The sequence below is a fragment of the Lepidochelys kempii genome, chromosome 11, assembly GCF_965140265.1.
Source record: "Lepidochelys kempii isolate rLepKem1 chromosome 11, rLepKem1.hap2, whole genome shotgun sequence".
NCBI classification, from domain to species: domain Eukaryota; kingdom Metazoa; phylum Chordata; order Testudines; family Cheloniidae; genus Lepidochelys; species Lepidochelys kempii.
In genome coordinates, this window is record NC_133266.1 from 11317264 (window position 1) to 11331947 (window position 14684).

At 40.5% G+C, this 14684-nt stretch overlaps 1 protein-coding gene across 7 annotated transcripts in view; it reads right to left on the bottom strand.

The window, feature by feature from the left end:
• MYLK (myosin light chain kinase) overlaps window positions 1-14684 on the bottom strand; it is a 324299-nt gene that overhangs the window by 64651 nt on the left and 244964 nt on the right. For all 7 annotated transcript variants that reach the window (XM_073305128.1, XM_073305127.1, XM_073305130.1 and 4 more), the window contains one exon: window positions 173-223. In XM_073305128.1, coding sequence (XP_073161229.1) covers window positions 173-223 — 51 coding nt within the window. The remainder of the gene's footprint in view (window positions 1-172; window positions 224-14684) is intronic.

Genomic DNA, 14684 nt, shown 5'->3' on the forward strand with positions numbered 1-14684 from the left:
ATGGGGAACATGGTGCTTTTGAAATTCTCCCCCTAGAACATCAAACCTACCATTTAATCAGAAGAAAACATGAAGCAGGCAAACAATTGTTTCATGGTAGGAGTGACCTTTTCTTGGAAATCCTATTGCATTACTGCCTATGCTTACAATGCAACAAAATGCAGCCGTTTACCTGCCTTTGGGGGGGTCTTTGGAGCTGGTTTCTTTTTCACTGTTGCTTCACCTAGTAAAAAATAATAAAAAAATTAAATAGTTCATTAGCAGGTGAGTTTTGGGAGGTACAAATTTAATTATACAAATAGTCACATTCCTGGCAGTATTGTTGTTGAGCTCACTCCAGCACAAAAATCTACGTTACACTTGTATTGCTTCTCGAAAGCACTTTCAAGGAGTCTGACCTGATCCTTAGAATACACACATTTATGACTGGGATTTTCAAAGGTGCCTAAGGCAGTTTGGCATCCCTGTTCCTATGAGATTTGTGCTCATCTGCGTTGAGTACCCACCATATTTGGTTTTGGCCCAGACAAATGGCTGAGATCCACCACATGCTGGATATCACCACATATTTTCAATATGCAAATTGCTGAATAGTTTAGAGAAAACCCTAACTAAAACTAGGTAATTGATTTTCTATTTCTTATTTGCTCCTCACGTGCTGATATAGAAATGGCATATACAGGAACGGAACACAAGTATTTTTCATTGCTTTTGTGAATGGAGACAGCTTTTGCCATTTTCCAAGATGCCGGGAATCTCACCATTGTTAAAAATATGGACTGGCATTTTAAACCTAGCTGCCTACATTTAGGTTCCTAAATCCATGTGTATGCTAGACAGGGGCTGCAGCTCTCATTGATTTCAGTAGAAACTGGGGTTTCTCCACATTTTCAAATATTAGACTACATCTGTTTAGGAGCTTAAATACACATACAGCAGCCGAACCTATGTTTGAAACCTTTGGTTCATTATTTTTGAAAAATGTGATGGGAGATCAAATTGTAAAAACACATTCTCTCTCTCTCATTTAAATCTCCCCTTTAAACAGATACTGAACATTCTGTACCTGCAAGTATTGCCCTCAGTCTTTATAAAAAGCCTTTTTCTTGAAGCTGTGGAACATTTAATTAGAACTGCAGTCGTTTTATTGTTCTGAGCTCTGAAAACAGTAATGTATATAGCAAACAAAATACAGTTTTTACAGCATTTGCTCATGTTACTGATGTAACTCACTGCTCACTCTGTGTTACATATCCATTCTATACCTGGTCCATGCAGGATATGAGTCTGCTACAGCTGCTAAATACAGGGCTGTGATGGGCTGGATCACAGAAACCCCCTGGGAGTTGCCACCTGATGTGCCAAGACTATTTCTGCTCCTGCTTTCCTACCCTGTCAGCTTAGGACTTCAGTGCCCTGCCTGGTTTGAGCCAGACCCACTAGCCTGCTGCAAACCCAGACCCAGGTCTGAATCACATCCCACAAACTGCAAGCTTAACTGAGAGCAGCTTACAGAAGTGTGCCTGTCTTTAACACTCAGATGCCCAATTCCCAATGGGTCCAAACTCTAAATAAATCCGTTTTACGCTGTATATATCTTTTATAAGGTAAACTCATAAATTGTTCGCTCTCTAACACTGATAGAGAGGTATGCACAGCTGTTTGCCCCCCCACCCCCAGGTATTAATACATACTCTGGGTTAATTAATAAGTAAAAAGTGATTTTATTAAATACAGAAAGTCGGATTTAAGAGGTTCCAAGTAGTAACAGACAGAACGAAGTGAATTACCAAGCAAAATAAAATAACAAAAGCAAATCTAAGTCTAATACAATAATAAAACTGAATACAGATAAAAACCTCACCAGTTCCAGTAAGCTTTCTTTTACAGACTAGTCTCCTTCTAGTCTGGGTCCAGCAATCACTCACACCCCCTGTCGATACTGTCCTTTGTTTCAGTTTCTTTCAGGTATCTTTGTGGGTGGAGAGGCTCTCTCTTTAGCCAGCTGAAGACAAAATGGAGGGGTCTCCCAGGAGTTTAAATAGACTTCCTCTTGTGGGTGGAGACCCCCTCCTCTCTCCTATGCAAAGTCCAGCTACAAAATGGAGTTTTGGAGTCACCTGGGCAAGTCACATGTCCATGCATGACTGAGTTCCTTACCAGCCAAGCCACATTCCTGGGAAAGCCTAGATGTGGATTGGCATCTCCAAGTTCATTGTTGGCTTAAGGGCTTCTTGACTGGGCACTTACTGAGAATAGTCTTTTCTCAGGAAGCTGACCAACTGCTTCACTAAAACCTACTCAGAATCAAACAAGTATGCTGCCAATATTCATAACTTCAAATACAAAAATGATAAAAATAGGATTAATAGATTCAGTAGATTACAACCTTTACAGAGATGTGTTATATGGCATATGTAGCATAAAACACATTCTAGTTAGTCATATATACATTCATAAGTATATTTCCATAAAGCTTTATGGGGGGAACACCGTTACACAGGTCTTGGTTTTTTACTCAAATGGTGGAAACTCAGCTTCTAGCTATGGTGTTCCCCAGTTCAATCCCTAGTATTAGCAGAGATGGAAGTTCTCACTTATCACTTTAGATTGTTTCAGTAGAAAGAATTTTATAATTTAGTTTTCAGCATCAATGCTTTTTCTCTTTATTTTTTTGAATATTTTGCAAATTTTGGACAATGAAACTGGTCAATATCACTTTTCGTTTATAAAAAAGTTTAACTTCCCCCTCAAAAATATTATGTTTAATTTTCACATGCACTCCATGTATTGGTTTTGGTTGGGACCAGAAGTACTGTGATACACAGAAAGTCTATTCTCATAATACTCACAGCTGAGTCACAAAACAGGAAGTATTGTATATCCCATAAGAAACCCTGTTCCTTAGAGACTTATTTAGCTGGTTATTGGTTCACTTTGGTATCTACCTTTGGGGTGCTTACCCTAACATAACTGAATCACCAGAGCATTTCATATTCACCCATTTCACTACGTACTCCACAAGGACCCACTCCTGTTTAACTGTAGACATGTACAGTATTGTTGTAGCTGTGTCGGTCCCAGGACATTAGAGAGACAAGGCTGAGGGGGTGAGGTAATATCTTACACAGAGCTCGTCTTCAGGTCACCTGTCTCTCTCACCAACAGAACTTGGTCCCATAAAAGATATTACCTCACTCCCTTGTCTCGTTAACTGTAGACATATACTTTTAGAAATACAACTCCTTAAAGAGGACTATCACTTTTTGGGTCATCAGCCTAGTTACCTCTGGGTCTTGTACAGCATCAGTGCTCTAAGGATGGTCATTTACCTACATCAGGTAAATACCCTCCAACCCACACCTTTCCCCAAATCTGTATGAGTAAAACAAAAAGAGTGAGATTCTATGTGTAACTGTTCAACTATGTTTGCCATTGGCCTGATTCTGCAATGCTTACCCATGTTGAATAGCCTCTGTTCCCGTGAGCAGTCCCACTATCAATTGCACATACTTATGTGAGTAGATGCTAGTCATTAATGGTTGTGGAATCTTGCCTTCTATTTGTATTGTAAACCCCAAAGTGGTGTTTGATTCTGCCCTCACTGAAGTTAATGCAAGTTTTACAAATGACTTCTAGAGGAGTGGATTGTGTCCTTTGTTATTTGTTTAGCTCAACTCCATTACTGTATAGTGCCATGTACATTTATTAAACTATATTGGCTTATACTAGGTATGTATTATTCTTTTTCTGCACTGCACATCAGATTCTCCCTGTCCCCTAAGAGTATTCTAAATTGAGAGTGAAATTAATATTGACTGTCCTCCAAGAACAATAAAGGCTTTAAGTGCTACTTAAAGCTGTGAAAGTGACTACTTATTGTAGTAAGTCTCACATGAATGACATTAAGGGACATCGGTGAACATGAATGAGCACAATTTGCCAAATACTTTCCTGGGTTGAAGGTTCAATGGCCAACTTTTAGAAACTCCAGTGCAGGACAAGTAATAGGAAAGGCACGAGGTTCTGATCTAACATGATCTATGCTAAACTCTGTCTGATACATTCAAATAGTCACAACATAAACTATATACATGCTGCTATATCCCAGCTAACAGGCAAGGCAATGAGTGGAGTCATTTGTATCTCCGAATTCTCTTGTTTTTGTAAGATTCAGTCTGAGTACATCTCACCAGATTTTTTTCCTGGTTACCTACGTTTCAATCTCTAGCTTTCCACATTCATGTACTTTCAAGGAGATATATACAATAAACACACACACACGAGTGTATGTATATACATATTTATACACATCTATCACTTCCCTCTGCCTACTACCTACCAGCCACTCAGTTCATAAAACAAGAGAGCCACATCATTCCACATTATTCATTCATTCACAAATTAACCCAGTGATAGTTACTTCATCAATGGAAATGCCCAGCGTGTATATATATGTGAAGATGTACAATGAACCACCACCTGTGAAATTTACACTGCAAGTGAAACTAATACACAGTGCTTAACCCTGTGAGAATTAAGGGCCAGGCTCAGGCAGTTTAAAAGACTCTCGCATCAGTGAGGATTTCCGTACCAGCTGAGCAGAGAACATAAACCTATCACTTCACTCAGCTGGGATTGCTGCTTTTAGTATAACACAGAGATGCTGAAAAAATCCTGAGCATTACTTGTACTTAACAGTAGATGTGCAGACTGCCACTGCACTTCATCAAAAGAACGCAGACTGGGTAGGGGTAGCGAGAAGGTATGACTGATGATCCTGATCTTATTTTACAGCCACAAATAGCCCTGGGCAGGAAGAAAAAGCTGGGGCAATTTGGGAGGAGTGTATGCATATATTACAGAGCTTATATCTGTTCTCACTAACAGAATTTACTTCATTGTTCTTGGACCTCACCCTGAAAACTCCAGCTCCCACTGTATGTCTCCTGCAAAGGGCATAACCAAATTTCTCTCATTAGCTGCTGGAGACAGTTCCAAAAAAGAAAGCTAATAACATTAACCAAGTTGACAAGGTCAAAATGATTGTTTTCATTAAAATATTTGAGATTCTTGGAAAATGGTAGTTATTTGGTTCAAGGATGCGTCAGCTGTTTAGAAAAGACAACATGTCTCTCTTCTGATATTTACATTTGCATTGAAAGGGGCTGAAGCTGAACACCAGCTTACAGGAGACAAAAGGACACAATATTCTCTCCCTAAATGAATCAGCCTCCCAGAAATGACATAATGTAAACAGCACCAGGCTGGTATTTACATAACTTTATAGACAGATTTGCCTGTTAGGGAGTTTGTTTGAGCCAGCCGGAGGATATACATTGAAAGGGAAAGATTCCTCTGTGGGATGATATCTGTGGAACATTTGGTTGGTCTGTTTCCCCGGCCGCAATGTTAAATTCATGGGAGCAGAGATGCTCAGAAGCCTTTCTTTCTTTGTTGTTTCCCTTTTTTGGAATTCTACTAAAAATAGTCAGAGTCCCCTCTCCCGGAAACTGCTCTCTGTACAGCCTGAGCCCTCATAAAATATCAAAGGAAAAGCGAATGTAACTACAGCATGGACACTTGGTTGTCCAGGTGAAGCCTGTCCTTCACTTTGACCCCAATTCAAGAAAACATCCTTATTTAGGACAGCACTTCCAGGGCGTGCTTAACTCCCACTGATTTAATGGGCCTTAAGCACATGCCTAAAGTTAAGCACGTGCTTAAGAGCTGCCCTAAATAGGGATGGACTTCAGCACATGCTGGAAGAGTACAGTTAGTACCCTTGCCATGTGTTTGTATTGTGATCGTATGCATCCAAACAGCAGAGTAAGGCAGTGTAAGGCACATCTCCTCGCACAGCTGCGCAGGACGTAATCCAGTCGTGGCTCAGGGTGAGGAAGGACCAGGGGCTACAGGCTTGAGACTCTCCACACCATGAGCAAACAGGTGTGGTGAGATGTGAGCATGGATCCTTGCACCTCCCCCCTTTATGATTCCTTAAAGGCACAATGCCTTCCCCAGGGCTCCTCTTGGAGCAGCACAGGGTAGCCCTAAATACGTAAGTCTTCACCTCCCCTTGGCCAGCACAGGGATTAATATCTGGGGATCGTGTTCTCCCTGAAATAAAGGAAATGAGCAAAAGGTAACCTGGGTAGGAAACTTCTCTAGCCATTAGGAGTAAAAGGCTCTTTTGGTCAGTCTCATATTCCCCTTTGAGATACCTTGGGAATCTGCTATGCTACAGTTTCAATCTACAATGGACACATAAATTGCATTTAGCACTGATAGATGCTAAAGAAACTGCATTAACAAGTGAAAAAAATGTTACTCAGTAGGACACTGGAATTGCCCATAGCAGCCTTGAGACCAGACCCAATTGTGCTAGGCACTATACAACATATAGTAGGAAACAGTCCCTGTCTTCAAGAACAGACAATCCTGGGAACTGAATATACATCTTCTAAGTCCCAGTCCCATGACTAGCCAAAAGATCATTGTTCCTTCCTTGGGCCAGATTTTTCCTGGTGTAATTCCACTGACCTTTCATATTAAAAATGCCATCTATGGTCCCTATTATACATTAGCAATTATGCATAACAGTAAAGAACAGAAGACAAAGCACAAGAAATGAAAGCATTGACAGAGACACTCCCTACCAAATTAAGCAAAGTTATGGGGATGAAAACTGGTATAATCAACTAGAGAAAGTGGCATGGAACACCTGGTATCTAATAGCTGGCCTTCTACCTTTTCACCAATCAGCAACAAATACATTCAAATGGAAACATTACAACACTTTTATCTCTTAAAATACAAAAGGTTGAACAACCTTCTCTATCTCCTACATCAAACATGCAAGAACATCACATTTTAAAATACAAAAATATACAGAGATATCAAATAAGAGACAGAACTCAAAAAGCAAGCATTATGACCATCATCTTGGCTGACACACCAGGAACCTCCTGACCTAACAATATAAGCAGCTAATAGTTTAAGCTAAAGACCCAAGCCTCTCTAGGTTGGGCTGTAAGAGATTCATATCCTCTGTGGTCTGGTGACAGATAGATGCTTATAACACCCAGTCACCACTGAAGAACGTGGAGTATAAGATTAGACTATAATGTGGTGTCCTCTGGTACTGTAATTTATTGCTGATCCATGACACATAGATATAAGAACATACATAAATAGCTGGAAAGGAAAGTACAGCAGCGACAAGAGAACCTGCCCAATAGTCCGGAAACAGTAGTGAAGGGTTGAAAACTAAACAGTTCCAGGTTCACAATTTCTCAAGCAGCGATTTTCTCACAACCTTTGGAGACAAATACTTATTAACTTAGTAATCAAAGAGTTAAATTTGGTGACAAACAGAAGCTAGACAGAATAACTCATTTGCCATCCAGGCCAGAGATTTGTGGGTAACATATTTTTCATTCTGCAGAGTCTAGAATAGCTTTTATTTTCTCATTAAAAATGACCAGCTGGTTCAATGGAAAATCCCATATTTAGCTTCTAAATCATTTAAAGACAGATCCATCATTATTTTTTTCACCAGCCTCCCTTAAGAAATCTGGGGAAATTCACATAGACTTTCCCAGGGAAGAGAGAAGACACACTGACACACTCCAAGCCTCCTTTATTCAGAAGATTAAATATAGTAGGAGACATTATTTTCTTAACAGCCATGGTAGATGAGAAGACTGGTTCAAAAGAGCTTTGATAGGACACAGGCTGTTCCTACAACACATTAAACCAAGGCTAGTAAGTATATAGAAACCTAGCATGAAATAGAAATATAGGCTCCTCAGATCTGACCCTACACCACTGAAATCAATGGGAATTTTACCACTGATTTGAGTGGGAGCAAGGTTGAGAAGTCGGGCTCTTGTAGTTTTCATGTTCCTCACATACCATGAGGTTGTGAGCACTTACAACCCTCATTGCCTTCAATTACGTAAGATCTGGAGCTAAGATGCCATGGCCAAGCTGCAGAATTAGGTGCCTAAAGCCAAATTCTTGAGTGGATATTTAGACTCCTAAGTATATGGGCTTGATTTTCAAAAATGCAGAGCATTCAGCTGCTCTGAGGGACTTCAGTGAGAGTGGCTGGGTATTCAGCACTTAAGGAGTCTAAGAATGGATTTAGGAGCCCAGCTTTATGCTCCTGTTTTTGAAAACCTAGTCTGTCTTATGTTTCTGTTACATACTAGAGTTCTCAAATGCTTACTAGATTATTTCAGTGGAAATTTACAGTGTGTGGCATCTCTCTGGTTCAGTCCTATGTTGCAAAAAACATATTTCTCATTTCTCTCCATTTAAGACAATTAATAGAAGTCACTCCTCTTCTGGCAACATGCAGTTATGTAGGATGAACTGTAAGCAAAGCCCATGGAAAATACTGTTCTTTGCCAATGTTCACTCAGTTAGAAAATGTCACTATGGCATAAACTGTAAAGTAACCTGGCAGGAATTCAAGTAGCATACCTGGCATAAGTTAGATGGTGGTGAACTAGGCACCAAGGAGGAATAATTTACACAATAGGTGACTATTTCTCTATGGCTTTATATATACATGAACTGGATTCTCTATTGTAAATGAAGGCACCAATTAAAAATTCAACAAGCTGAGTCTCTTATGCACTTTTATTTCAGCTAGTTTACATTCGACTAATTCTCATTTTCACAAAACCCAGGTGTGCCCAATTGAAACTTCTGCTCCAAATGCCCCGAGCTTTGGGGAAGCTCAGGTCCAGATCCGAATGCTACAGCTCAAGAGTCCTCTTCATTGTGTATATTAAGGAAACAGATTTCAGCTGCACTTGGGAACAAATCCAGTCCCGCTATCTATGGGGAAAGAGGCTTTCTGACCAATGAACTGGTTATTCCAACGTACAAGATACGGTGCTGAATGCTTTGCAGTTACTGCCCAGAACACAGCCCTGCTTTTGGAAACACATGGCAGCATGGCTACATGGCAGCATGCAATGGGTGGGGCACGAACATCCTGGGAAAGGGGGTGGAGCAAGGGAAGCAGCTTGGAGTTGCTTGATTGGAGCCTTAAAATGTTCCCCACTCCCTTGGGGAGTGACAACAATCCTCATTGCAACAGAATCGTCCTCTTCTCCATCCCTTGCTGTATCTGCACAGTGCCTGGGGCCAGTTACTTGAACAGGGCATGGGATTTGCTCTTTAGGGTAAAAATTCTGCATCCATTTCTGATGCACAGTTCTCTGCTAACACATTTTGCATTCCCTAAACACACAGATCTCCCACTGCTGCTAGGAGGAAATCACTGCCTTTTGGAACAGCAAAATACTGGGTTTGATATTTTTCCTGCATAATTTTGTCCTAACCTAGGGGTATCTGATTTCCCAGATGCAGTTAGTTTCTTCATCCTCACAAGAAGAAGAAAGAATCATTGACTGTAACTGGGCAACTTTTATGTAGAAGTAAAAGAGCTTGAAAGAGTGACACAGCAAATGGATGTGGAAGCACTTCATTTCATAAAGGAGAAATATGCATTAGTGGCCATGGTTTGTACTTACACTACAGTAATAACTCACAAAAGTTGTCATTCCATCTTGACAAGGAATAGATAACAGTGTGTAAACTGAAGTGTTTTATGATTTGATTATATACCTCCCAAACCAGACACGTCAAGTCTGGCTCTTTAATGTGACGTTTACCTAAAATGGCTCCTACAGACTTGGATTCTCAGACAAGGTTTTTTTATTGAAGAGCGACTAACAGAACTATGTGCTAATCACTTGGTCATTGACTGCTGATTTTTCTACAGCAATTAAAATGCTCTGAATCCTCTCTGCTCTGGAGATAAATATGTAACATGATAAAGAACCCCTGACACATTTATATTTATGACATAGTCTTCCAGTCATGCCTCTGCTCAGCATTCCATCCATGCAACAGTGATGCTGAGAAATCAGATCTGGTAAGATAAGGCCAGAGCCTTCCAGAGGATTTGTTCTGGATAGTGTCGTGATGACATTTTATTAACAACTGTCAGCAAAAGAAAGCATAACATTTGTTTGACCTGAAATCAAACAGATTTCATGTAGTAGCAGGTATAAAGATTTATTTCAGCAGGATACCTAATACTTTTAAATGCTGTAGTTCCTGTTCCTGGGCCTGTTCCTTTCCAAATAAATAAATAAAATCAATACACAAGATATTTTCTCTGACACAGTACAATGCATTTTTCACTGAGCGGAGGGAGAAGTTGCACCTGATCTGATTAATCTCTGTGTTAAAACATCCCTTCAACATGTATTGTGTAAGTGGGAGTTGTAATACGTGCAGTTGAGATGGGAGAATCCAATACAACCTAATGGCATTTACTCCATCTGCTGACAAGAGTTAGGCACCATTCCTTAATATTTAGATTAAAGCAGTGTACTGAAATATGTCTACAGAATATAGCAGGCATTTATTTCAAGACACTCACAAGTGTGTCATTCTTCTCTTACATCTCAGTTTCGAAGGCGTTGAATTCTAGAAGACCATTTCAGAGTGAATCAGTGCCTGGATCACTGCATTACTCGTTGTGACCTGCATTCAGTTTGTTCCCACTCAACACAATGGATTTGTGTTGTTGCACTGTTAAGCCCTGGTTCAATCAGAAACCCTCTGCAACAGCTTCCAGCTGTTATCACGCACTTATTTTTGGTTGATTATTTTGGTAAAGAAACTAATTATTTTGGATACCCCTACGTAGGACACTTTAAAGGGGCCTCAATTTTAGAAAATACTGGCTACTCAACCTCTGAAAATCCATCCCTTTAAGGACAATTTGAGTTGAGTACCAAAAAATCACTAGTCAGCTTTGAAAATGATAGTCAAACTTATCTGCCTCAGTTTCCCACTCCATAACAGAGGACAACATTCATCTTGATAGGGCGGATGAGGATTAGTTAAAGTTCATAAAACACTGGAGATGTAGACCAAGATTTTCAAAGCCACACTGGAGATCTGGATGCCCAATTCCCATTAATTTTAATGGGAATTAGTTGTCCATATCTTTTTTGGTGGCTTCTCAATTGGTGGCCCACGCATTATCCACTGACAATGTGACTGCTCCAGCAGTGCAAGGAACTGTACATAAACTCTGCAAACTTCCTATTCTCCAGGGCCTTGTGTGCTTATTGACATGTGTGTGAAGTGAATGTAAATACATCACTATTCTGATCTGGTAGTATTTTACAGGTTAGCATTTTGTTCAGGTGCAAGTGACAAACCAAGGCTGGAGGCAGTGAAGAATCAAACCAAATGAGAAAATGGCTCTTGATTCAGGCGCAAAGGGAACCCATTACACTCTCTTTTTAAATCAAATGATGAAGTTGAGGGTGGCTGTTGACATTGGCCAATGGTAGCATTCTGGGGGAACAGCATATCATCAATATTAAAAATGTCATTGATTGCTTTGTCTACAGGGTTTTTTTCTGAAATACTGGGCAGGACTGAGGCAAGTCCTAGATCTTGGACCACTGTATTTTTCATTCCACAACTGCTGCTATGTTAGGAGAAGCAGAAGAACCTCCCATACACTCTTCAGCCCAGTGGTTAGGGTGCTCTCCTAGAACACAAGAGACCCAGGTTCAATTCTTCACTCTGCCTGATGTCCCCAAGGAATTTGAAGTTGGATCTCCCACACTGCAGGAGAGCATCCTATCACTGGGCTATCAGATATTTTGGTATGGGTCTGTCTCAATCTCTCCTGTTGAAGTTCTTCCACTTTTTATAAATAATTAGCCATTGGAACAGGGATGTGAACTTGGGTGTCCCTAGGCGAGTATCCTAACTACTAGGGTACAATGTCATGCTCACTCTCTTTCCCTGATCAAATGTCATTGCCTTCATGAATGACTATTCCCTGCCAGTATGAATGACAATTAATAGTCATTGAGCTAGGGATTCACTTATCAAAGCTAGTGGGACATTCGTTATGTTCAGATATAGACATTCACATAAAATTGGACCAACTAGTACATTTCCCTTTGAAATGAAGGTGTTTTTTTTTAAAATTAGTTTTCAATAAACTTGCAAATAAACCCACCATCAAACAATGAAAACAATACAGAGTTAATCCAAAAATACAGCTGCAGGCGGGGTACAGATAGTCTAGGACTGAGGAGGTGACACGGCCCGGAAGAGATCAGAGCACAACTTAACCTGTATTTAGACTGGGACCTCTTACTTTATTGGCATTCTTGAGGGACACTCACAGTTGTAATAGTGATCCTTTAACAAGGTACACACCCACACCCACACCCATCATTAAGTCCATTGTCTTTCAGATGGAAATGATTCTTACTAGTATATTATCTGAGCGGGATTTCAGCTTATGTCTGAGATGGTAAACACGACCGAATTGGTTTTGTATATTAAGTACGTCACCACAGAGGAACATAAACAGGAATGTCAGGAAGATGAGTACACACCCCTTGAGAGACTTAAGGCTGAGATGTTCAAAGCTGCCAAAGGGATCTGACCCTCCAATTCCTTGTAAATTTCTTTTCTACTGAAGGTAAAGTATAAGCTGATTGTCCCTCTTCACACTTATTATTCCCTTTAAGGTCAGATACTCAGCTGGTGTAAATCAGTGTAGCTCCACAGAAGGCAATGGAGCGATGTGAACTTCCACCCAGATCAGGATTGAATACTAAGGGAAAGATTCTCAAGCTGTTGTGTTTGAGTCGATACAGCATAATGTGCAAGTCACCTTCAAAGAGGAACACGTGTATTTGTAGGCAGGGAGCAGCATTTACAGTACATTTTTAGGATTCATGCACAGTGTGTATCATGACAACACATTTTGAGGTTACATGGTAAACACAGCCTTGTTAAAAGAAAAGGAGGACTCCTTTTCTTTTTGCGGATACAGACTAACTCGGCTGCTACTCTAAAACAGCCTTGTTATGCATCAACAATCCAAAAGGTGCTATTCATTACTATACTTACAGTGCAGAATCAAATTGTATTGGGCAAGTCGACAGTAAGCTGTAAATAGTCCGTTTACCAGAAAAGCAGACTATTTTTTTAAACAGATGATTATATTATTTTGTGGCTCCATTAGAAACACGTTACACAAGGAAACATCTTAAAGAAGAGGACACAATTTTTCCATTTAAAGAGAATCTTCTCTCTACAGCTTCTTTAAGAGCTAGAGTATTAAATGATTTAGGTTCATTTCAGGGAGACATCTCTATGTTAGGAAATCATATGTTCTGCTGCTCTTCCTTTTAAATGCTGCAGTGCCACTTGGAATAAAATACTGTATATTACCACACTAGCTTTAATGTTTACTTAAAAAATCACTTTTCTCCTTAACCTTGCTGATATATGCAGAGATGCAAGTGTGTTGTTACTGCAAAGAAATGTAGTGCATCTTAATGACATCTTACTGGATGAGTGCACTATAAGGTGGGTAGAAAGCTGGCTAGATTGTCGGGCTCAACGCGTAGTGATCAATGGCTCCATGTCTAGTTGGCAGCCGGTGTCAAGTGGAGTGCCCCAGGGGTCGGTCCTGGGGCCGGTTTTGTTCAATATCTTCATAAATGATCTGGAGGATGGTGTGGATTGCACTCTCAGCAAATTTGCGGATGATACTAAACTGGGAGGAGTGGTAGATACGCTGGAGGGCAGGGATAGGATACAGAGGGACCTAGACAAATTGGAGGACTAGGCCAAAAGAAATCTGATGAGGTTCAATAAGGATAAGTGCAGGGTCCTGCACTTAGGACGGAAGAACCCAATGCACAGCTACAGACTAGGGACTGAATGGCTAGGCAGCAGTTCTGCGGAAAAGGACCTAGGGGTGACAGTGGACGAGAAGCTGGATATGAGTTTTGGGCCCCACACTACAAGAAGGATGTGGATAAATTGGAAAGAGTCCAGCGAAGGGCAACAAAAATGATTAGGGGTCTGGAACACATGACTTATGAGGAGAGGCTGAGGGAACTCGTATTGTTTAGTCTGCAGAAGAGAAGAACGAGGGGGGATTTGATAGCTGCTTTCAACTACCTGAGAGGTGGTTCCAGAGAGGATGGTTCTAGACTATTCTCAGTGGTAGAAGAGGACAGGACAAGGAGTAATGGTCTCAAGTTGCAGTGGGGGAGGTTTAGGTTGGATATTAGGAAAAACTTTTTCACTAGGAGGGTGGTGAAACACTGGAATGCGTTACCTAGGGAGGTGGTAGAATCTCCTTCCTTAGCGGTTTTTAAGGTCAGGCTTGACAAAGCCCTGGCTGGGATGATTTAATTGGGGATTGGTCCTGCTTTGAGCAGGGGGTTGGACTAGATGACCTCCTGAGGTCCCTTCCAACCCTGATATTCTATGATTCTATGATTCTATGACATACACTAGGAATTTTTCCAGGTTATGGCTAGTGACAACAGTCATTTCAATTAACACTCCAACAAACCGAACCTTATTAGCTTGAAACAAAAAGTGCACAAACCCCATAATCCAATTCATTCAAGTGGAGAAAAATAGAGCAGACTATGGTACAGATGACATTTTATTCAGGTTACAGGGCCACCTGCAGTACCCTCTCTTCTCCATACAAGAAATATACTGTGTCTTGAATCTGCAGTGACAGTAAACCACTTGAGAATTTCCAAGTTCCTTTTAGAAAGCAATCAGAAAGGAATCTGTGTGGTAAG